The following is a 23263-nucleotide window of genomic DNA, read 5'->3' on the forward strand; positions in this document are numbered from 1 at the left end:
TGGTGTGCAGCATGGCCACTAAACAACACGATCAAGATAGAAACAGGACCACCTTATCCATCAGGGATAATAAACAACAGGGAATATAAACACCATGACCACTTATGCAACATGGAAACTAAGCAACAGGAACGTTAAGACAAAGAAACGAGAAACAACAGGGAATTAAACAACAGAAACACCCTTCCCATTAGGAACATTACACAACTAATGAATTTAAAAACGGAGACAATAAACAACACGGCCATACTATTAACACAGATACTAAACATCTTGTCACATTATCACGAAAATACTTAAGTCAAATCTCAACTCATTTTACAACATGACATTCAAAAGTTATGTAAATCAATATTATTTTACATTTTTTTTTTAAAGTGCAATATCTCATCAAATGGGAAAAAGAGTTGATAAAAACTTTTGTTAAAATTTCATAAAAAATCTACGACAAAAAATGTAATAGAGTACAACTCGTTGTTTTTTATCAATAGCTCTAGTATATATTTTGCTCTGCAATAAATTTTCTTGAGGTTTAAAGAGTGATGTATATTTAATGTAACTCATGCACAATAGATAATGAGATGTCATTAAATTTACTTTTTTTATGCGCTGTTAATCAATTTCGTTTAAGTAATACACTCTCAATTCAAATAACAACTTCAAGTACTTCGACAATGTAAATATACAATGAATTCGTTCATCTGTCAACAAATGTACAGATTTTTCTTCACTGTAAACATATAACGCCTTGGGGGCGGACCACCGCGTATAGTATGACCAAAGGCTAAATTTTGATTTCGAGTTTATTCATGTAGCCTGATGTGGTAAAAACTGAAAAATACAAAACAAATTGTAAGAATTCTTAAATTTCTAAAGTTACATATTGAAACGTTAACTGTGAATATTTAGTGTCATTTGACGTCAGTTATAGATACACATCAAAGAAAATATTCACTGGTATACAAAATGTATGTAAATATCGCAATATAATAACATCTAAAGGTACAAAACATCAGACACAAGAGGCAATATGTGGTATGAAAGATTTCACAACTTTTTCCATTGAATAGTACTTTTCGATGAACTTGTCTGCCTTTAAAAAAAGCCAGCGTTAAGTTTGGTTTCCTGTGCGTCGCAATTTTTTCATTTTTTTTTTTTTTTTTTCAAACTGTTTTTGAGATGGGCAAGTTGTCACTCTGGTATGTATTCTATAAAATACAGGCCGGTTTGAAATCAAGTTTGACCAAGTTTGAAATTGACCTCAAGAGTCCTTTGACGGTCATTTTTGCACGCAACGAATGGTCATTATTCAACGGTCGGGGAAAAATTAATACGTTGTTTGTTGAAAAATGACCTCTGAGATTAAAATTCGACGGTGTCAAATTTCAATGTTTCACCGACATTTTGAAGGTATTTTGACACCAATACTTAAAATTGACAGCTTTAACATCTAGTTGAAAAAACTACTCAGTGGGGCACACACAGATATTGTTAGATTTGTATTATTGTAATGCGTATATACAATGTTTATATATGGTTCTTTTTCACATTGTGCTTATCTGTATAAAATGTTGTTTTTCTATTGAATGGCAAGTAAACAGAACATAGTGATTATTATTTATTAGCTCGTCTGATTATTCAAAAAATGACGAGCTAGTGTCGTCGTCGGCACCGTTGATTAAGTTTTGCGTTTAGGTCACTATCATGGAAACTATCAAAGCTATCACTTTGAAACTTGGGCGACTTGTGTCAACTAACCTGACCGTCCCTTTTGTTTCCACTACCCTGAGCGTCCCTTTTGTTTCCACTAACACGACCGACATTTTTGTGTCCACTAACCCGACCGTCCCGTTCGTGTCCACTAACCTGACCGTCCCTTTTGTGTCCACTAACCTGAACGTCCCTTTTGTTTCCACTAACCCGACCGTCCCTTTTGTGTCAACTAACCCGACTGACCGTTTTGTTTCCACTAACCTGACCGACCTTTTTGTGTTCATAAACCCGACCGTTCCTTTTGTTTCCACTAACCTGACCGACCCTTTTTTGTCAACTTACCCGATCGTCCTTGTTTCTACTAACCCGACCGTTCCTTTATTGTCAACTAACCCGACTGACCCTTTTGTGTCCACTAACCTGACCGTCCCTTTTGTGTCCACTAACCCGACCGACCCGTTTGTATCCACTAACCTTATCGACACTTTTGTGTCAACTAACCCGACCGTCCCTTTTGTTTCCACTAACCTGACCGTCCCTTTTGTGTCAACTAACCCGACCGTCCCTTATGTTTCTACTAACCCGACCGTCCCTTTTTTCCACTAACCTGACCGTCCCTTTTGTTTGCACTAACCCGACCGTCCCTTTTGTGTCCACTAACCTGACCGTCCCTTTTGTGTCCACTAACCTGACCGTCCCTTTTGTGTCCACTATCCCGACCGTCCCTTTTGTGTTCACTAACCCGACCGTCCCTTTTGTGTCCACTAACCTGATCGACCCTTTTGTGTCCACTAACCCGACCGTCCCTTTTGTGTCCACTTACCTGATCGACCCTTTTGTGTCTAATAACCCGATCGTCCATTTTTTTCCACAAACCTGACCGACCCTATTGTTTCCCCTTGACCCTACAATTTCTTTGCTGAAGTGTTTGTTTTGTAATTTTCCTAAAAAACGTGCATTTTTTATCGAACATGTACACATTTTATATTTAAAATGTCTTATACATAAAATATACTCAGAAATAGGTAGGTTTGGTATAGAATCCCGGTTTCAAAATAAAATACGTATGTGCCTACTTACCTACCTTCCCTATTTTTTCGAATATTGCATTGGAAACTTTTTGGGGGGTCGGAGCAATAAAATATCCTTATGTTAAGAAATATGCAGTTAAGGCAGTTAAGGCAACGGCCCGGGGAAAGCATTAATAAGTCGAAATAAATTTTATCCCCTGGTATTTCATGTCATTTAAGCCGAACAATTGATTGTGGGGTATTTATTAACCTTGCAGGGCTTACAGTGAACAAGTAAACCAGGGAACTTTTTTATTCTGTAAAACCTTTTTTTACTTCCCAGAATACTGCTTTACAAAGGACTGACATATCATGTCAACTTTTTTATTTAAATATTTTGTGTAGCTATTTGTTTTTCTACTGGAGACTCATATGCTATCAAATTGGAGTGGAAAACTTTCAAATACTTTTAGTTATAAAGGCTATCGCACTCCTATTTCAGCTGATACTTTAAAAGTTATCAACTTTTAATACATTCTTGATCTTTTTTGAATAAAATAAAACGTAAATACGTGCAATTTTCTTTTGAAACTATGCCTTTTATTTCTTCAAAAGACGGATATGTTTTTTTACTTTCCTTTCATTTTATTGCAACCATATATAGCTCAGTGAATAAGAATTGTATTGAATACAGAAATTTACATTTTAAGTCAGTAATATAAGCTTCATTATTGTCCCATGTTCTTTTCAGCACCCACTTTGTGCATAATAGTAAATAAATTCGATGTTCTGAATTATCATGTGAACGCGTTCAGAAATACAAAATGTGCAGATTTGGCCAAGTGACACAAAACATATGGATATCTTGCATATCTTTTTGGATAGATGGGTTAACTGTTTCCTAATACACTTGAAGTGACACTCATATTCAAAATCAATACACACGCATATATAACAAATATCCATTTTTATTTATAAACCTTTAACTACCGACTAAATAATGCATTTATGGAAACTATTAATTACTGATAACAAATTTGTAACCGTGTATTGAATGAAGCAATGATTCAGAGCAAAATAAACTGAGCATTTCTAATAAGCCTTTGCAGTGCAAATAGACTACATGTTGCAACAATCAGCCCAATTTGGAGAAAAACAAGCCCATGCTATAATTCAGCATACTCAATACCAAGTATATCAAATGCCGGCAACCATACAGCCCATATAGAGACCAAAATCATACATATGAAGCTCCAAATAAGCCTACTCAGTGCAAAGCAGACTACATTATGGCAGCCATAAGGATCATTTCCAGATCGGGATATTTTTTAAAACTAGATGTTCGTTGAGATTGCTACAGTGCATACGTCCCTCGCAGTATTGGCACAATATTTGCAGTTACTTTGCAGAAATGAACTCGTCAACAACTGTGATTTGCATGAAATGTTCCAAAGGTTAGCTGCATTTCGAAGATTATACAAAGTAGTATCGCCAACTCTTGATGGAATCAGTGAAGTTAGATATGCTGGTGCAAGAGTGTGAAACATCTTGAAGAACATGATAGGTTCATGTTAACGTCGCCTTTCTTTGAGTGATTCAGTTCCAGTTTCAACATAAATATTAAAGATACTACAAAACGTTTCAAAGAATTGCATCGGATATTATTCTAGCAGCCTCATGTAGTACTTTGTGAAACTCCTCGTCGTCAGCATGCGTTAGATTATCCAAGACACTATCGACATATTCCAACAGATGCTTAATAAATGAAAAATACAGAACTTCAAGCGATTTACGATCAAGAATGTATTTGAATGATCGCATAAAGTGAACTCGGTGCCAAGCCTTCTGTTTGACGGATTGTTTATCATCGTGCCAATAGCTCTAGTTAAGCCAAAAAACAGTATGGGAACCACAAGCCTATTCAAAGCTGAATAATAGTATGAGCATTTCTAATAAAGCATCCTCAGTTCTAAAAGCGCTACATTTTGACAACCATAAATCCCATTTAGAGCAAAACCAAAACATGCGAAACTTTTTTAAATCATACTCAGTGCCAAATAACACAGTTTGGCAACAATAAAGCCAATTCAGAGCCTAACAAATCCATATCAAGCCCTTAGTATAATGAATGTCAAATATACCATAGCTCGACAAAGACAATAAAGATAATTCAGAGTAAAACAAAAATCATGCGCAGCTCTAATTTAGCATATTCAGTGTCAAATAGACTGATTTTAGCAGCCGTAGCGCGTTTTTAGAAACAACGAATCATGTATGCAGCTCTGTATACGACTCAAAGATCACATAATTTTAGCCCCATCCAGTACCAAACAAACCTATGTGCAGTTGACATTATACTACTCAGTGCTAAGATGTCCAGGTTTTGGCAACCATAAAGCTCAGGCAAAGCCGAACAAGCTCGTTTGCAGCTGTTATTAGGCTTTTTCAGTGCCTATCAGACCGTGTGGAGCCAAAGTGTTATCCATGTACTTTTCACATAAGGCCTTTCATCGCCAAATACTACACATTGTGCAACCATAAAGCTAACCAAACCAATGCGCAGCTCTATAATTCAGACAAATATTAAATGCCACATGGTGTGTAATTGAGAATTGGTGGACATATTGGACATATCCTGAGACCATATCACTTGTAATTAACTAAATTAAGTTAACGATTCCAGAAACAGTAAGCTGCTTTAAATAAAAGCAAATTACATGTACGTAATCCCTATTTACAGAAAATATTAATTGTTGTGGAAGTTTCGTTCATTGACCCTGAAATGGCTTTGACCTTGTCCAAGAGGTAGTAACTGCAGCATGTAAATTTAAGTTACGTTTGGAACATGAAATAAACACTAAAATAACCAGCTTTATTTATTTAATGTGTGCCATATAAAGTGATAGATCTACAATAATTAAATTGATATTTATGGCGGCAATCTTGAACGCCATCTTGTATTTCCAGGTCTTCATCATACACAGGTAACATAAAATCAAGTTCAAATACTCTGCTATAATCCAGCACATTAAACGGAAAACGGTGTCGTAATAAGCATCCCCTTATGAAAATATAGGGTTCTTTGTCGTTAAAACCGGTATATTAATCATGTTTAAGGGCAACACAAAATTATGTTTCAGTGAGTATCTGTATTTTTTAACAGTTGACGTCTTAATAATCATTAATTATGTAACACTTAACATTTATGCAGGTCACAGGAATCACCCCAAATATATTTTAACATCATTATGGTTATGGCGGCCATCTTGAAATTTGTCAGCCATTTTGAACTAATCCAAACTTGTCCTATAAAGCTTTTTAAAATCATAAACATAATTATATTCTGCAAGTGTACAAAATTTCACAATTTTAACCAAATGTTCACAAAACAACCGACTTATTATGCAAAAAAAAACAAGAAAAATTGAAATCAATGAATGTTTTGCATAAGAACAGGATTTCGACAAACCTCTATTTACAATGGATGGACAATCAGGTTGGATAGATAACCTGTTATTACAGACAAATGTTGGAACAAATGGGAGTGGGTTTTTTTTTTTGGTAAGTTTCTATTTTATGTTCAAAGGCGGTCACCCTTGAACCGTGTGTCTAAAACAGGCTCATCATTTAGATTTTGGCTACTGGGATAATGCTCTCCTGCAAAAATGTTTTAGATTAAAGCTTCATACATTGTGCTACAATATTTTAAAGGTTCCCACTCTTCACCACCAGACTCCAGTTAGGTGACAAAAGATTAACTTACATAAAGAATTGTTTCCTATTGCTGTTTTTTTTATTAAATAGATATTATCAGAATCATACTTGTTTTTTATATGTATTTTTTCCGCTTAAAACATGATATACATGCAATTCTGCTTGTTGATCCTCAAACGTAAAATCAATTTTCAAATGATATTAACGGAATGAATTACATTTTTCCACATAATGAAGCATTTGCTTTTGTAGATAGCACATCGACTATGTTCATTGGTATTTTTGTATAGAAATCTTCAAATTCGTTTTCCTCTCCCGTGTTTTGCCAAAACAAATACTTTAATTTTCACCATCTTGCAAATGTTCGAAAATGAATATATGTATCTGAGTGAAACGATATTGGAAAGAATTCTATAACAAGCGCGTGGTCTAGTAAAAATAGCACGTGACTTAATCCGGCCCCATGCATTCCTACTAACATATCAGTATTTGTAATAAGAGATAACTGCTCTAGCATGGTAAAGTCTTCCAACCTTATAGCTGCTATATTTGCTTCCGGGAAATTGTTTTTCAATGTTGATATTATTTCGCCCTCGTTTTTAAATTTCCTATGAACTCGACCTCTGAAGATTGCTTGCCTTTCTGGATGAGTCATATAATCTCTCCGAAGTATCACTGTTATCTGTAACTGTTTGCAATTAAGTTTAGTTTTAGTCTTTAACCTGAAGGAGTCCAGGATGAAATCTCTGAACTCTTGAAGGTATGGAACATCGTTCAAAGCATGACTATTCAAAGGACTTGTGTATCCAATCATGCTCCAGATCAACGTTCTAAAAAGAGTAAGTTTTTGCTCATTATAAGCCTTTGTAACTGTACCAAACAGTGCATTCTAAACAGGGTCTAATATATTCCCCGGTCTTCCGTCAATGAATAAAATATCAATATTCGATGGACTTAATTGTAGTCGTTTGGAAATGAAGAATACATTCTTCCATTCACACATTGTGTGGTACAAATTATGTGCTTCAATACGTTTAAAGACAAATGTTGGAATTTCTTTGACTGGATAATTGGTTCCTGTCTGAAAAATACTAGTAGCAGTGTGTAGCTTTTGAAGCCATTCTTGCAGGGGTTTGCTCTTGTCCCATTGGTATTTAAACGCATACTGAGGTAGTGTGTCTTTATAGGTTATTGAAAACACGTCATTCTGAACATGTCTGGCATACTTCAAAACAACAAACTCTTGTTCATAGAGTGTTATATTACTAGTGCATGCATCAGCAGACTCTGATCTATTTTCATAAACATGGCTTGATGGCAAAAGGTTTCTTGTATGTGGTTGTTCTACGGCTGCATTGAAAACAATATATATGAAACTCAGTAAACAGATTAAGGTCAACAACAGCAACTACTCACGTTTTCATTTTATTTATTTTCTTGCTACTCCAAGATACTGCAAACGATAAAGAAAATACTAAACCTTAAATTACAAAAGCGGTAATTAAGTAAAAACTACCGGTACACATAAATAACGAAAACATTGTGGGTTTATTCCAGACACTCCTTATAAGCACTGAAAATCCAATATACTTATTTATTAAAACAACAGGACCACTCAAGCTATAGTTTCACAAAATAACAAGGCCAATATTCAATAGAACCAGTTTTGCAACGTGTCCACAAAACATGTGGGACTGTTACCAACACGGTCACATGTCTAGCAGGGCAATTAAACAACAGAACCACTTGTCCAACAGGGTAACATGACCACCTTATCCAGCAGGGACTCAAAACAACAGGACTAGTAATACAACAGGGAGACTAAAAACAAGTACAGTAAATAACATGATCGCTTAAACAGCAGGGCCACTAACCAACTGGACCACTTAGGCAACAGGGCCACTTAACGACAAGACCACTTATGCGTCATGGCTAATAAATAGCACACGACAACTTTAACCAACTGGAGCACAAAACAACAGAACTATCGATATAACAAGGACACTAAAAATCAAGGGCATAAACTGCAAGACCACTTCCTAACAACAGGAGTACTTATGTAACAGGACAAGTGGCCAAGCCGAACACTTGGCAGCAGGACCAATTTTGCAACATGGACAAGAATCATCAGGGCCATTAATCACTAGGACAACCATGACAATTAACGCAATGAAAGTTATCTAACGGGGACACTTATTAGCAGGGACAATAAACACAACCAGTTTTGCAACATGGAGACTAAACAATAGGATCACGTGTGTTTGTGCAAAATTGCCACTAAACAACAGGAACAAGACAGATACAGGACCACCTTTTCCAACTGAGATAATAAAAAGCAGAGGTATTAAACATCATGACCACTTATGCAACTTGGAAATTAAGCAACTGTGCAATTACACAACTAGGAAACCAAACAACAGGGACATTGAACATCATGACCACTTATGCAACTTGGAAATTAAGCAACTGTGCAATTACACAACTAGGAAACCAAACAACAGGGACATTGAACATCATTTCCACTTATGCAACATGGACACTAAGCAACAGGGCAATTGAAAAGCGTATCCATTTGGAACATTACACAACTAGGAAAATAAAAAACGGGGACAATATAAAACACGACCATACTAAATACACAGACAATAAACATCTGAGCCAAATATTACGAGAAACCTCAAGTCGAGTCTCAAATTATTTTAACCACATAACATTTAAAAGTTAATTAAAAACAATATACTTTTGGCACTTTTAAAAGCGAAAATCACACAGAATGTGTTAATAAAAGACCTTTTTCAATATTTCATAATAAACAAAGGCTTTATACAGCAAAATAATGTAATTAAGTACACCTAATTTTTTTGACAGTTACAATTTTCTATGAATTATTGGCAAAGGTCTCTATCACCACTTTCTAAGAGAAAATACTTAATATTTTGCACGCAACGAAGGGTCATTCTTCAACGGTCTTGGTTAGTTTTCAACATTAAACATTGATACATTGTTCGTTGAAAAATGACCCCTCAGATCAAAATTCAACGGTGTCAAAATTAAATGCTTCACCGGCATTTCGACGGCATATTTAAATCTTATTCCTATATGTTAGATAACTACACCAATACTTAAAATCGACTGCTTTAACATCTAGTTTAAAAAACTACTCACCATAAATATATTTAATGGTACATGATTATGATAGGCTTCCCTCAAATTTAAGCTAATTTTGAAAAACAATACACAAACAAAATATTTTATAAATATGCAATTATAAAAATAAACTCACCAACATTTTCTGTTTTGATATCCTTTAATATGTCAATATTCACTGAAATTGGACAATGTAAACCTTATTTGAAATATTTTCCTCATTTACCGCATTTGCTTTAGGCCATGACAGTATAAATGAGAACTTAAGTGTATACAGCGTACGGCTGATCAAACTAATAAAATATAGAAATTAGACACCAGGAAAAAAACACTCTATTCAAGTAAATTTGAGAATAGTTTGCATTAACGCTTATAAAAAAAACTATTGTTTCCCCTAACCTGACCACTAACTTGACCGACCCTATTGTTCCCATTAACCCGACCTACCCTTTTGTTTCAATAAACCCGACCGACCATATTGTTCCACTAACCTGACCACTAACCTGATCAACCTATTGTTTCCATTAACCCGACCGACCCTATTGCTTCCACTAACCTGTCCGACCCTATTTTTTCCACTTACCTGACCACTAACCCGACCTACCCTATTGTTTCCATTAACCGGACCGACCCTATTGTTTCCATTAACCCGACAGACCCTATTGTTTCCACTTACCTGACTACTAACCTGACCGACCCTATTGTTTCCATTAACCCGACCGACCCTATTGTTTCCACTAACCTGACCGACCATATTGTTTCCATTAACCCGACCTACCCTATTGTTTTTCCATTTATCCGTCCGACATTATTGTTTCCTCTAACCTGACCGACCCTATTGTTTCCACTAACCTGACCACTAACCTGACCGACCCTATTGTTTCCACTAACCATACCGACCCTATTGTTTCCTCTTACCTGACCACTAACCTGACCGACCCTATGGTTTCCACGAACCTGACCGGCCCTATTGTTTCCACTTACCTGACCAATTACCCGACCGAACCTATTGTTTCCACCAACCTGACCACTTACCTGACCACTAACCTGACCGACCCTATTGTTTCCATTAACTCGACCGCCCTATTGTTTCCACTAACCTGACCATTAACCCGACCGAACCTATTGTTTCCACCAATCTGACCACTTACCTGACCACTAACCTGACCGACCCTATTGTTTCCATTAACTCGACCGACCCTATTGTTTCCACTAACCTGACCACTAACCCGACCGACCCTATTATTTCCACTTACCTGACCAATAACCCGACCGACCCTATTGTTTCCACCAACCTGACCACTAACCCGACCTACCCTAGTGTTCCCATTAGCCCGACCTACCCTATTGTTTCCATTCACCCGACCAACCCTATTGTTTCCACTAACATGACCGACCCAATTTTTTCCACTAACCTGACCACTTACCCGACCTACCCTAGTGTTTCGATTCACCCGACCAACCCTATTGTTTCCACTAACATGACCACAAACCCGACCTACCCTATTGTTTCCATTAACCCGACCAACCCTATTGTTTCCACTAAACTGACCACTAACCTGACCGGCCATTTTGTTTCCTCCAGACCGTACACTTTCTTAGTCATAGTGTGTTTTTTCGTAATTTTCTTAAAATGTGCATGTTTGAGCGAACATGTTAAAGAAATCAATTTATTATCTATTATATCTAAAATGTCTTATATATTAAATATACCAAGAAATAGGTAGGTTTGGTACAGAATCCCGGTTTCAAAATAAATAGAAAAAACTCATGCCTACTTACCTACCTAACTTTTCTAGCACATCGGATAGGCATTTCCGGTGAATTCAGCCGTGCTGGAAAACTCCATCTGGCATCCCCTCATGCCAGATGAGTCACGCGCTGTGACGTAATACTTTTCATTTCTTTTATTTTACATTTAATGTAACCATAATTATAAGATTTCAATAGATGAGTTCCATAACTATTAACTTTACAAAAACACACCTACAAAACAAAACAAAATAACCCTTGAAAGACGTGATCCTGAAGGAACTTCTTGACGTATGCAGTAAATAAATATTAATGCGCGTCATGACGTCAGCTAACATCATCGCACGTGCGGGGGGGGGGGGGGGGGGCTGAGCAATAAAAGGTCCTTATGTAAAGAAATATGCAATTGAGGCTTTGGCCCGGAGCAAGCATTAATAAGTCGAGACTAGAAAGATCCTGAAAAAAGATAAACCGCGATCGATTTGTGAACAAGTTCATAAAGATGTGAATATTGTTTTATTGGAATATAAAAAATACTAAGGTCTAAAGGTCCAATTTTTTATTAAATTCTTGCGCAATAATATGGCAAGGATTAACATGTGCATAGTCACAGGGGCAGTGTTTGAGCCATATTTCATTTTAATATAAAATACATATAGTTAAGGCAATATATTTGCACAACTACATAGACCCTACAAGACTACATGTATGAAGACATCAAGGCAATTGCAATATTCTGACTTACCACAATGATGAAAGGCATTGAAGTCATGTTGTTGTCTCTGGGGTGTCAAAAGTACTTCTTCAGGATGAACAATGGCTAATTTATAATTATACTTTACGGTTTATTTGAGGACTTATGCAGGGTTGTTGTTTTTTTAAATATTTTGCTTTTTGTAAACGAGTTATTTCAGAGACTATTTTAAGAAGAAAAAACAGGGTACGTCGCATGTTTTCTGAAAATAATTTAATTAATAAGGCCTTCCGGTTAAAATACGTCACATAACAGGAAAATATGGGAGGCTCGCAATTGGGTTATAAGTCTCTAAAAACGATAAATAACTGAAAACATTTTTTTAAATGATTTGATATTCTGAGCTCAAACATTTCATTTGAAGTGTATTCTCAGAAATCCATTTTATAAGGAAAAAATTAAGATGGACGTATCCAGACAATTTAATTTCAACCTTCGGATTATTAGTGCCTCTCGTAAGCTCGCCGATTTAACTATATATCAAATCAAACGATTGCATTTATTTATTCGACATTATTCATCTAATACAACATTTTCTTGGTCTACAATCTAAGTCATAAAACGCCAGCTGGTGGTGCAAACAATATGAGCTGTCGACACTTCCGTGGAACAGCTGTGGTCTAGGACATACAGAAAGAGGTTATAGAAAGACAAAGCGGTCTAATCGAGCACGCTGTCCTACGACAGCTCTTGTTTATTATAGGATAGGTAGCCATATAAGAAAAATCGTATATTATAATAGTTTGGAGGCATGCAACAAATGTTACGGGCATTTATCGGTGCATGGCTTTTACTAAGTCATACAGCTCCTATGAACACTTTTCTCACAAAATAAAATTTGTGTAAGTTACAAGTCAATTTTTATGTAACTTCGGCGCTAAACGTACTCGCCGTCACTAGAGCAACAGTGCAAACCACTCTTATAAGTATCTGAATTTTTCCTTTTAAACAAGTGCCTGTTAGTTACGTTGTGTTTTAGCGTAAGTACTTTACATAACAGTTACATTTGCATGCGCCATAGTTGCCTTACACTGTATGTAAGTAACAAAGTACTTAAAATGGTAGCAGAACTCAAAATATGCACAAGCCGGATTCGGGAGAAAAGATCCTGGCACCACAGGTCGCATAATATTGAAACGCAATCGTAGCCAGCCTGCGAAATTTGTCCGTTTAATAAAATTATCAAATACAATACAAACAAGTACAAAATTGCTGTAGGAGACAGCAAAAAAGGCTCGCTCTAAATCGAGCCATAACAATGTACAGTTTGTGTTTTGCGAGGGGGCGAAATGGGCGGTTTCAGGACTGACACATTGAATAGGTTCGTTTTATTACATATATATAATGCAAACATGGATGAGTTCATAAATCGTATTCAAATAATGCAGGACATCTTTAAAGCTTTATTATACTTTAAGACAGATTTTGAGTAATATACATTGAAACGTTTTGTAATGAGAACTTTGTTTGAAAAATAAAAAAGCTGCATTGGGTGTATTTTGAAATACAGAAATTAGAACGAATAGGCTATTTAAATGACTATAAGGCTAATTTGTTCTAGTCATGTATGTCAGAAAACAATGTAAAAAGGGGCAAAATGAACTAAGAAATAAAAAGTGGCACTTTTATTCAAAATTTGAAATTGAAACAATATAAATGCAAGTTAAAAAAAAGAAGTGACTAGAAATGAGTGTGACATGATATTCTGAATGCAATCAACAAATATATGGTATTGAAACGCAGTTGTGTCCTTCAAGTATGAAATATGCAACATAGTTTCATAACATATACAGGTACTAATAAAAAAAAACTGAGAAATAGCAAACTTAAAGTATTAAATAAATAGTTTGAAATGGGATAAATGGATGTTAACATCTATGTATATTTATACACAACAAAGCACGACACGGTGAAGGAGTCTTTAGAAGAGTCCAATACAAAAGGCAGGATTGGTTTTAAGATATAAAGATTAAATACATTAGTTTTTAAGATGAAGAATTTTAACAACAGCATAACAATAGATGATTTCATAATTTTAAAAAGAAATTCAAAACAAATGTTGGTAATTTTTTAAATATAAATAACATTAACATACAAATGAATGCTTTTAAAGGGTTAAGAAGCAGAACAATTTGTAGGAACAGTTTTATGAAATGAAAAATTGTTGCAAATGTACAAGGTATTTGCATTTTATTCTAGCAGTTCGATGATAACGAATGGAAATGATAATGTCAGAATTTTAAAAGCAATGGGAAAGGGTTATTGAAAACTTTTATAAATGGAATTAATTTAGTTGTTTCCACAAATGAATGTTATCATTGTGTAACAAAAGTTCAACGGAAAGGTTGGTATACAATAGAGTGACATTATGAGCATTTATTTAAAGAACAAACAAGAGGGCCATGGTGGCCCTAAATCGCTAAAATCAATATAGTTTGACATGCGTTCTCAAAGAACATTGAAAAACATACTGGTCAAACATGTTGCCTGGATAATCACTCACAGGACTTGTCACAGTTACCTGCACACTGACATGACTTGTCACAGTTTCCTGCACACTGACAGGACTTGTCGACTGACTGCACACTGACAGGATTTTGTTCAGTTACCTGTACACTGACAGGACTTGATAATTGACTGCACACTCAAAGAATTCGATTATCATACCTGCACACTAACAGGACTTTGTTCAGTTGCCTGCACACTGACAGGACTTTGTTCAATTGCCTGCAGACTGAGAGGACTTCGTTCAATTGCCTGCACACTAACAAAACTATGTTAAATTGCTTGCACACTGAGAGAACATTTAGTAAAGATACACAAACAACTGACCGGACTTCGTTCAATTGCCTGCACAATGAGAAAACTATGTTAAATTGCTTGCACACGAAAATAACTTTTAGTATAGAGACACAAACAACAAACAGTGTACCATCCAATAAAATCAATAATTTGCCTTAAGCTCTTAACATCAAAGAGCACTACACAATCATGATTTATCGTTGCTTCTACCATCTAGGACAACTTCACCAAACTTTAAATGATGTTAATCAAATCTTTCTGTATAAGCCTTATTCACTATCCATACAGAAGATAATATTTGTAGCTTAGAATAATCTACATGAAGTTTACAATAATATACATGAAGTTCAATGGAAAAGTCTGATTATTAAATTTATCATTAAGTACAAATGATTTTTTTTTCAAAAGAATAAAGTGTATTATACTGATTTTAATCTATGATCCTAAAAAAAGAACAATAATTACCTTAGAAGTGACTATGTTGAAGACTTAATAAAATTTAAAATCTATTCCCTTGATACTAAAAGTAGAAAGTAGTGGAATCTCTAACAAAAAGGGAGACTAGATAGCATAACTATCAAATTTTAACAAAATGTATTTATAATGAACTTGTAACCCACTGGGTGAGGCCAATTTTTCTTCAGGGGCATAATTAGAATAAACATGGTAGATAACCAATAGACAATGTTACACACCAAATATTCAAGCACTAGGCCTAATAGTATTTGCCAAAAAAGTTTAGTAATTTTTCCACGGCAACCAGAGTTCTGTATGGAATTCATTTCTTTGAACAATTTTGAAAAAGCACCAACCAAGGATCATTCGTATGAAGTTTCATTAAAATTGTCCGAGGGGTTTAGGAGAAGATGATGAATATAACCAATTTGTTGACATGTACCTTTAGGTTGCCAAGGCAACCAGAGTTCTGCATGGAATTAATTTCTTTGAACAATTTTGAAAAAGCACCAACCAGGGATCATTCCTATGAAGTTTCTTCAAAATTGTCCAAGAGGTTTAGGAGAAGAAGATGATTATAACCAATTGTTGAAGCCGAACGCTGGACGACAGACAACAGACGCCGGACAAAGCCCGATCACAATAGCTAACTTGAGCCCAAAAAGCATTTTTTTACACAGTTATATACAATGGCAAATAGTTATTGAAAACGAAGAAAATGTTTACAATGTACATGTAAGAAAATGAATGTGTGAAATGATCATATTCGAAGGTCACGAAGAAACATGCAACAGCTATTCCAGTAAAACATATATCACACAGGGGAAAAACAATTATTATAAAAGTACATGAATGGGTGTGATTTTTCGGTAATTTGACCTTAAAAGGGTAAAATTGCTTCTGTAGGGGGTGAACTAATTTAAAAAATATCCCCAGTTGTTATATGTTTAAATGGAATAGCCATAAGGACAATGGCACATAATCTGAGTCTATAAAAGTGTAATCATGTAATCACATCATTATGCAAGGGATATAGGTAGTATAAGTGTTTTGTTAAATATCAACAGGTGCATTAGTTACTAAGTAACTAAAAGTGTAAGCAAGTAATACTGTAAATTTAATGCATAATATAAATATAAAATTGATAAACCTTTTCAATATGAGAGTTAAATAGCATCAATAAACAACAAAAGTTACTTGTAGATATGGTAAATTTTTAAACAGTACAAAACAATGGCAAATCGAGCAGATTCATAATGTACATTATAATGCTGAGAAATGCGTCAAAACGTGCTCTTGTTTACAAACAAACGCGCAAACTTACATCGACGTCGCGTAGAATTGCTTTGCGCATGCTCAAAAATTGAAAGGAGTTATTGACCTCCGTGCCTTTGTTTATACGCCTCGAAATCGAGAAATTACATTATTTCTTTACACCTTTTGCCTATTAAGTAAAAGAAAAACGTTTTTACAAAAGATAAATCGAAATCACCTAAACAGTAGTCAAAATAGTATCATTCTCTACTTCTAAATTTTAAACTTATTTTTTCTGTACATACACTTACAATCGAAAGGCTAAAATTAATCATTTCCGTCTCCAGTACGATCTCATAAACCGATCACTAAAAAAGGCTCGCTCTGTGGAGCGAGCATAATTATAATCACCTGAGTAGGTATAAACATAAATTACAGCTGCAAAACGGAAGTGTCGACATCCTATTTTCTTTGCACCACCGTTAAGTTGTGAAGCTGGTGTAAAGCGGTCGTTTAACACAGACTAAACGAGAGACCCATCGCATGACAGACTGATCATCGGCATCATGATAGAGTTTAGTAATAAATAACTGTGGGTTTAACACCGTTGAAACGCTCATTAAACACTTCGCTCTTGGTTTAAACTTAAAAACTGGTTTAACCTCGCACTTGTTCCAACATCCAACAAATCTCTATAACTAATGGATGGAAAAGTGACATAAATAGATAATCTGTTATAACAAACAACTGTTGGAACAAATGAGAGCTTCTAGTTAATTTCTTATTTATGTTTAAACTTATTATTTGTTGTTCACTCTTATTCAATATCAATACATTATAACAAAAACAAATGTTGAGTGATAAACTTTTAACTACTTACTAAATAATGCATTTTTGGTAAATACTAATTACTGATAGCAAACTTGTAAATGTGATGTAATAGATGAAAACGCAAAAATATTAAACGATTTGTGAGTACTTTGAATTACTGTGATCGTGTCATAAGGTAGAAATACCTTTCCTGCACTTTTTTTTTTCAAATTAAACTCGGTATTCTTCATAAGAACCATTGTTTTTGACATTTATTCATCCTTTTGGTATGCTAATAGAATATCATTAATTGTTGTTAATCTTATATTGGTAGTAAGAGTGCATCTTTTAAAGCGGTAACCTGAATATATATAAATATATGTACACGAAATTTGTCTTATATGAATTGCAACGACGCGTTTGTCACCCTTGAACCGTGTGTCTAACACAGGCTCATCATTAATAGTCTGGCTACTGGGATAATGCTCTACTGCAAATATTTTTAGTGTTTACAATTCAAGCTCCACTTTATACACTGTGCTACACTACCAGACGCCAGTAAGGGGACTAAATATTAATTTACATATACGACTTGTTTCAAGTTGTTGTTATGCTTTTAAATAGTGTAACTATCCTGATAAATATTCAGAAACAAGCTGGTATTTGATATCTATTTTATTAGTTTAATAAATGATGCACATGAAATTGTCCTTGTTCCTTAAACGTAAGATCAATTTTCAAATGATATTTACGAAACGAATTACATATTTCCACATAATAAAGCATTTGCTTTAGTAGATAGCACATCAACTATGTTCTTTGGTATTTTTGTATAAAAATCTTCAAATTCGTTTTCCTGGTTCGTGTTCTGCCAACACAAATATTTTAAATTACGCCATCTTGCAAATGTTCGAAAATGAATATATGTATCTGAGTGAAAAGAAAGTGGAAACAATTCTATAACAAGAGCGTGGTCTGGTAAAAATAGCACGTGACTTAATCCGGCCCCATGCATTCCTACTAAAATATCAGTATTTGTAATAAGAGATAACTGCTCTAGCATGGTAAGGTCTTCCAACCTTATAGCTGCTATATTTGCTTCCGGGAAATTGTTTTTCAATGTTAATACTATATCGCCCTCGTTTTTAAATTTTCTATGAACTCGACCTCCGAAAATTGCTTGCCTTTCAGGATGCGTCATATAATCTCTCCGAAGTATCACTGTTATTTGTAACTGTTTGCAGTTTAGTTTAGTTTTAGTCTTTAACCTAAAGGAGTCTAGGAAAAAATCTCTGAACTCTTGAAGGTATGGAACATCGTTCAAAGCATGATTATTCAAAGGACTGATGTACCCAATCATACTCCATATCAACGTTCCAAAAACAGGAAGTTCCTGCTCATTATCGGCCTTTGTTACTGTTCTAAACAGTGTACTCCAAACAGGGTCCAACATATTTCCCGGTCTTTCATCAATGAATAAAATGTCAACATTCGATGGACTTAATTGTAGTCGTTTAGAGATATAAAATACATTCATCCATTCACACATTGTGTGGTAGAGGTTATGTGCTTCAATGCGTTTAAAGACAAAGGTCGGGATGTCGTTGACCGGATAAATGGCTCCCGTCTGAAAAACACTTGTAGCAGTTTGTAGCTTTTGAAGCCATTCTTGCAGGGGTTTCGTGTTGTCCCATTGGTATTTAAACGCATACTGAGGTGGTGTGTCTTTACATGTTATTGAAAACACGTCCTTTTTAATATGTATTGCATACTTTAAAACAACAAACTCTTGTTCATAAAAGATAATATTCCTATTACATGCGCCAGCAGACTCTGATCCATATTCATAAACATGTCTTGTAGGCAAAAGGTTGCTTGTTTGTGGTTGTTCTACTGTTGTTGTATTGTATGCGATATATGTGAAACTCAGTGAACAGATTAAGGCCAGCAGCAGCTTCCAGCATTTTCGTTTTATTTCCGCTCTTCCTATTCCAAGATACTGTAAAAGATAAAAAAAAATCAAACATTATTACCATTCAAAAAATGGTAATTAGGAAGAAAATACCGGTACACACAAAATTACGAAAATGTTATTCCAGAATCTTTGTAAATTCATTGAAAATCCAAAATATATCTAAAAAAACAACAGAGCCACTCAAGCTACAGTAATAAGAGACAACAGGGCCAATGAGCAACAGCACCGCATATGCAACATGTTTATAAAACAACTGGGACAATAACCAGCATGGTCATATATCTAGCAGGGCAAATAAAAATCAAGACCAACAGGCAAACATGACTACCTAATCAAGCAGGGTCTCAAAACAACAGTAGGGACACTGAACAACAAGTCCAGTAAACAACCGGATCGCTTAAACAACAGGGCCACTTATCAACTAATACCACTTATGTTATGCTACTAAACAACACGACCACTTTAACAAACAGGAGCACTAAACAACAAGACTATTAATACACCAAGGTCACTAAACATCAAGGACATTAAACAGCAGGGCCAGTTTTAAAAGATAGGAGCACTAAACATCAGGACTATAAAAACAACATAAGGACAATAAACATCAAGGGTATAAACAGCAAGACCACTTCTTAACAACATGAGTATTTATGCAACAGTGCAGGTAGCCAACAGGGACACTTTACAGCAGGACCACTTATCCAAGATGCATACGAACTACTAGGGCCATAACACAACAGGACAACCGTAACAAATAACAGGGATACTTTACAGCATGACCACTTATGCAAGATGCATACGAACTACTAGGGCCATAAAACAACAGGACAACCGTAACAAATAACAGGGATACTTATCTAACAGGGCCACTAAACGACAATGACAATAAACAATACCAGTTATGCAACATGGACACTAACCAACAGGACAACATGTGTGTGTGTGTGTGTGTGCGTGCGTGCGTGCGTGCGTGCGTGCGTGCGTGCGTGCGTGCGTGCGTGCGTGTGTGTGTGCAACATGGCCTCTTAACAACAGGAACAAGATAGAAACAGGACCGCCTTATCCACCAGGGATAATGAACAACAGGAACATTAAACATCATGACCACTTCTAAACCAAACAAGCACTTAACAACAGGACTATTTATACAACAAAGACAATATACATCAAGGACATAAACAGCAGGACCACTTAAAAAAATATATATGTAAAATAAACTTCAGAGATTGACTGCCCATAGAACAAAAAACAGAGGTGCCTATGGAAAGAACAAGCGGCCTCCGCAATCTTACTGGCTAGGTTCTTTACACTCAGTGCCGAGCCCGATCTCAAACCTGAACTTTTCTTGACTTGTTTCGAGTGCATAGACATCCAACGAACTCGGATTTCTAAAATGCAAACTACCATTTTCTTGATCTGTTTTGAATGCATAGAAATCCGTCGACCTTGTATTTTTAAAATGCATCCCGAGTTCATAGACACCGGTGTTTCTTTCGTACGTATAATACCAATATGACAACGGTTTATGACTATTAATGTGAGAAAGGGGCGAAGGGGTTGAACCATCGTGTTCTAGAAAGTTGTCAATCAACCATGCTTTTGCTTTAAATACGAAGGACTCCCTACTCCGTAAAAATACATGACATACTATCTAGTCACGACGTATGCATTTTACACAACTACAAGTCCTTCAAAATACATATAAAACCCCTTTTCAATATTGGCAAAAGTTTTGAAATTCATTCACGTCCTTTTGTTTTCCTAAAATATCCTCCGGATAATCATTATAAATGGGGACAGCTATTCTGCTTCGCTTGATGATTAGTTGCATATACTTGTCCCGAGTAATTTCCCTTTTTCAGTCTGTTTATCTAACACTAAGTAAAAAATATTAATTTTATAATGCGCAGCAAATAAATTTTAGGTCATGGAACTAAATTGATTATTGATATTCACAAAAAGTAAAGTTTAAAAGTGCATCGCTTTTTTATCAGGTCAGCTACAGAAACAATACAACACAAAAACAGCGCTACTAAAGTTTATATTTTGTCTTTAATACCAACCTTGATCAATTTTCAACTAGGGTCACGCAACGAAGGGTCACTATTCAACGGTCAATGTCAGTTTTCAACATTAAAAATTGAAACGTCATCCTTTAAAAAGGGACTCCTGGATTCATATTTAACATGGCCAAAATTAAATGTTACACTGGCACTTTGACGGCATATTTAAATCTCGTTCCTATAAATCAGAAAAACAAAAAAGGAACATTATTTTAAATATTCTAGGCAAGTGCTCTAGTGCTTTAACATGGTTCATGTCGATGACGACGATACCAATGCTAAACATTTACTGCTTTAAAAAAATATTTGATAAAACTACTCACCATATATATATAGATATACTGGTATGTGTTTATATTAGCCTTCCCTTAAATTTAAGCTAACTTTTGACACAATACACAAACAATTTTTTTTTAAATATGCAAATATAAAACTCAACTCACCGACATTTTCTTTGAAATATGTTTAAATATGCCAAAATATACTGAAAGAACAATATTTAAGCCTCCTTTATCATAGTTTCCTCGTCTATATTATACCGTATCTGTTTTAAGTCATGACAGAGTGAATGTGAATTTAACCTCAACAGCTGAACGGCTGTTCAAGCTGATAAAATCCCTAGAAATTAGAGTTATGAGGAAAGAGACACTTAAGTCCAGATGGTAATTATAAAAATTTTGCAACTAGGCGAAAAAACTACATTGTATTGATGATATACATGTTCATGTATGTGTAAAATATAATTTAGGCCAGTTAAACTGTTTATTATGACTTTATGAGCTCCTGTCATCAAGCAATTGTGCTTAAATGTAAAAATTGTGTTTCATAATTGACAGGTTTCCAGTGTAAGGTTTGGATTTTATTTATATTTAGGTAGACTAAACATGCATCATGATAGTTCTAGTAATGAATAACTCTGGGGTTAATACTGTTGAAACGCCCACTAAATAGTTCACTCGGGGTTTAAACTAAATGATGGGATCAAACTCGCACTTGTCCCAACATTACACAATTATGGCAAAAAAAGATAAAAAAAAATGTTTATCTTTGTCCGTTTGACATCTGATCGTTAAAAAGTGGGTCAAATTTTAGTCACAATGTTTATATAAATGTTCGATATGCAATAATAAAATAGGTTTTATTATAATCGGCGAAGCCAAAGGCAATGAAAATTATAAACCATTCAATAACAAGTCACTGTCACTGCAAAACGGGCGTCAAGCGCAGTGTCGGTACGATTTTAACGCTTGGTTTTCGCGAAACTACGATAACGAAAACGCGACTGTTTTAAGATGACCCTCACGGTATTCCGTGGGTGTTTTATCAATATTTTTAGTATTTTCTGACAAACAATAATTAACTTCCATTCAATTCATATGTTTAGAATGCAACGCATACATGTAAATATGTCAATAATAAGTCACACAGTTTATATATGTGAAATATGTCAATACGAAGTCACAAAGTTTATATATATGTTCTATAATGTCGATATAAAATAATAAAATAGGTTGTATTACAATGTTTCATTTCAATGTTGAATTTTTTTCTAATTCAACATATTCTACCGTTTTATTCTCCTTATCATATGTGTTGCATATTGACACTATTTTTTCTGCAGTTTAGCTCATTAATTGTTCGTAAAATAAAGACCTTTAACACGTGTTAATTAAACCAACTTGACCGCATCCGCGACCAACATTGCTTAAATCAAAGCACTGAAAATGCTAAACGACCAGCTGGCAGATACGTTGGTGGATACGTACACATGTACCAAATGTTTACAAGTCTATCCGTCTACTTCTTTTCGGTT

At 35.1% G+C, this 23263-nt stretch overlaps 2 protein-coding genes across 4 annotated transcripts in view; both read right to left on the minus strand.

Annotated features, from left to right (window-relative positions):
• The window catches only part of LOC128228627 (uncharacterized), a 60779-nt gene that overhangs the window by 16348 nt on the left and 21168 nt on the right, over positions 1–23263 (minus strand). Inside the window, exon 1 of one of the 3 annotated variants that reach the window (XR_008259953.1) lies at positions 9721–9834. The exons of 1 other annotated variant lie outside the window; for it this stretch is intronic. Coding sequence is in view for 1 of the 2 variants with exons in the window: in XM_052940043.1 (XP_052796003.1) it covers positions 9721–9726 (6 nt within the window). In the remaining variant the exon portion in view is untranslated. Of the gene's footprint in view, positions 1–9720; positions 9858–23263 lie in introns of those variants that run through there. One more of the 3 variants, XM_052940043.1, reaches the window with a different exon arrangement.
• On the minus strand, positions 18073–22050 carry LOC128228629 (uncharacterized). Its single transcript, XM_052940045.1, has 2 exons — positions 21894–22050; positions 18073–19411 (listed from the first exon to the last, which is right to left on the minus strand). The coding sequence occupies exons 1-2, from the start codon at positions 21897–21899 to the stop codon at positions 18173–18175; spliced, it is 1245 nt and encodes a 414-aa protein (XP_052796005.1). The 5' UTR covers positions 21900–22050; the 3' UTR covers positions 18073–18172.

This window comes from Mya arenaria, chromosome 3, assembly GCF_026914265.1.
Source record: "Mya arenaria isolate MELC-2E11 chromosome 3, ASM2691426v1".
Lineage (NCBI taxonomy): Eukaryota > Metazoa > Mollusca > Bivalvia > Myida > Myidae > Mya > Mya arenaria.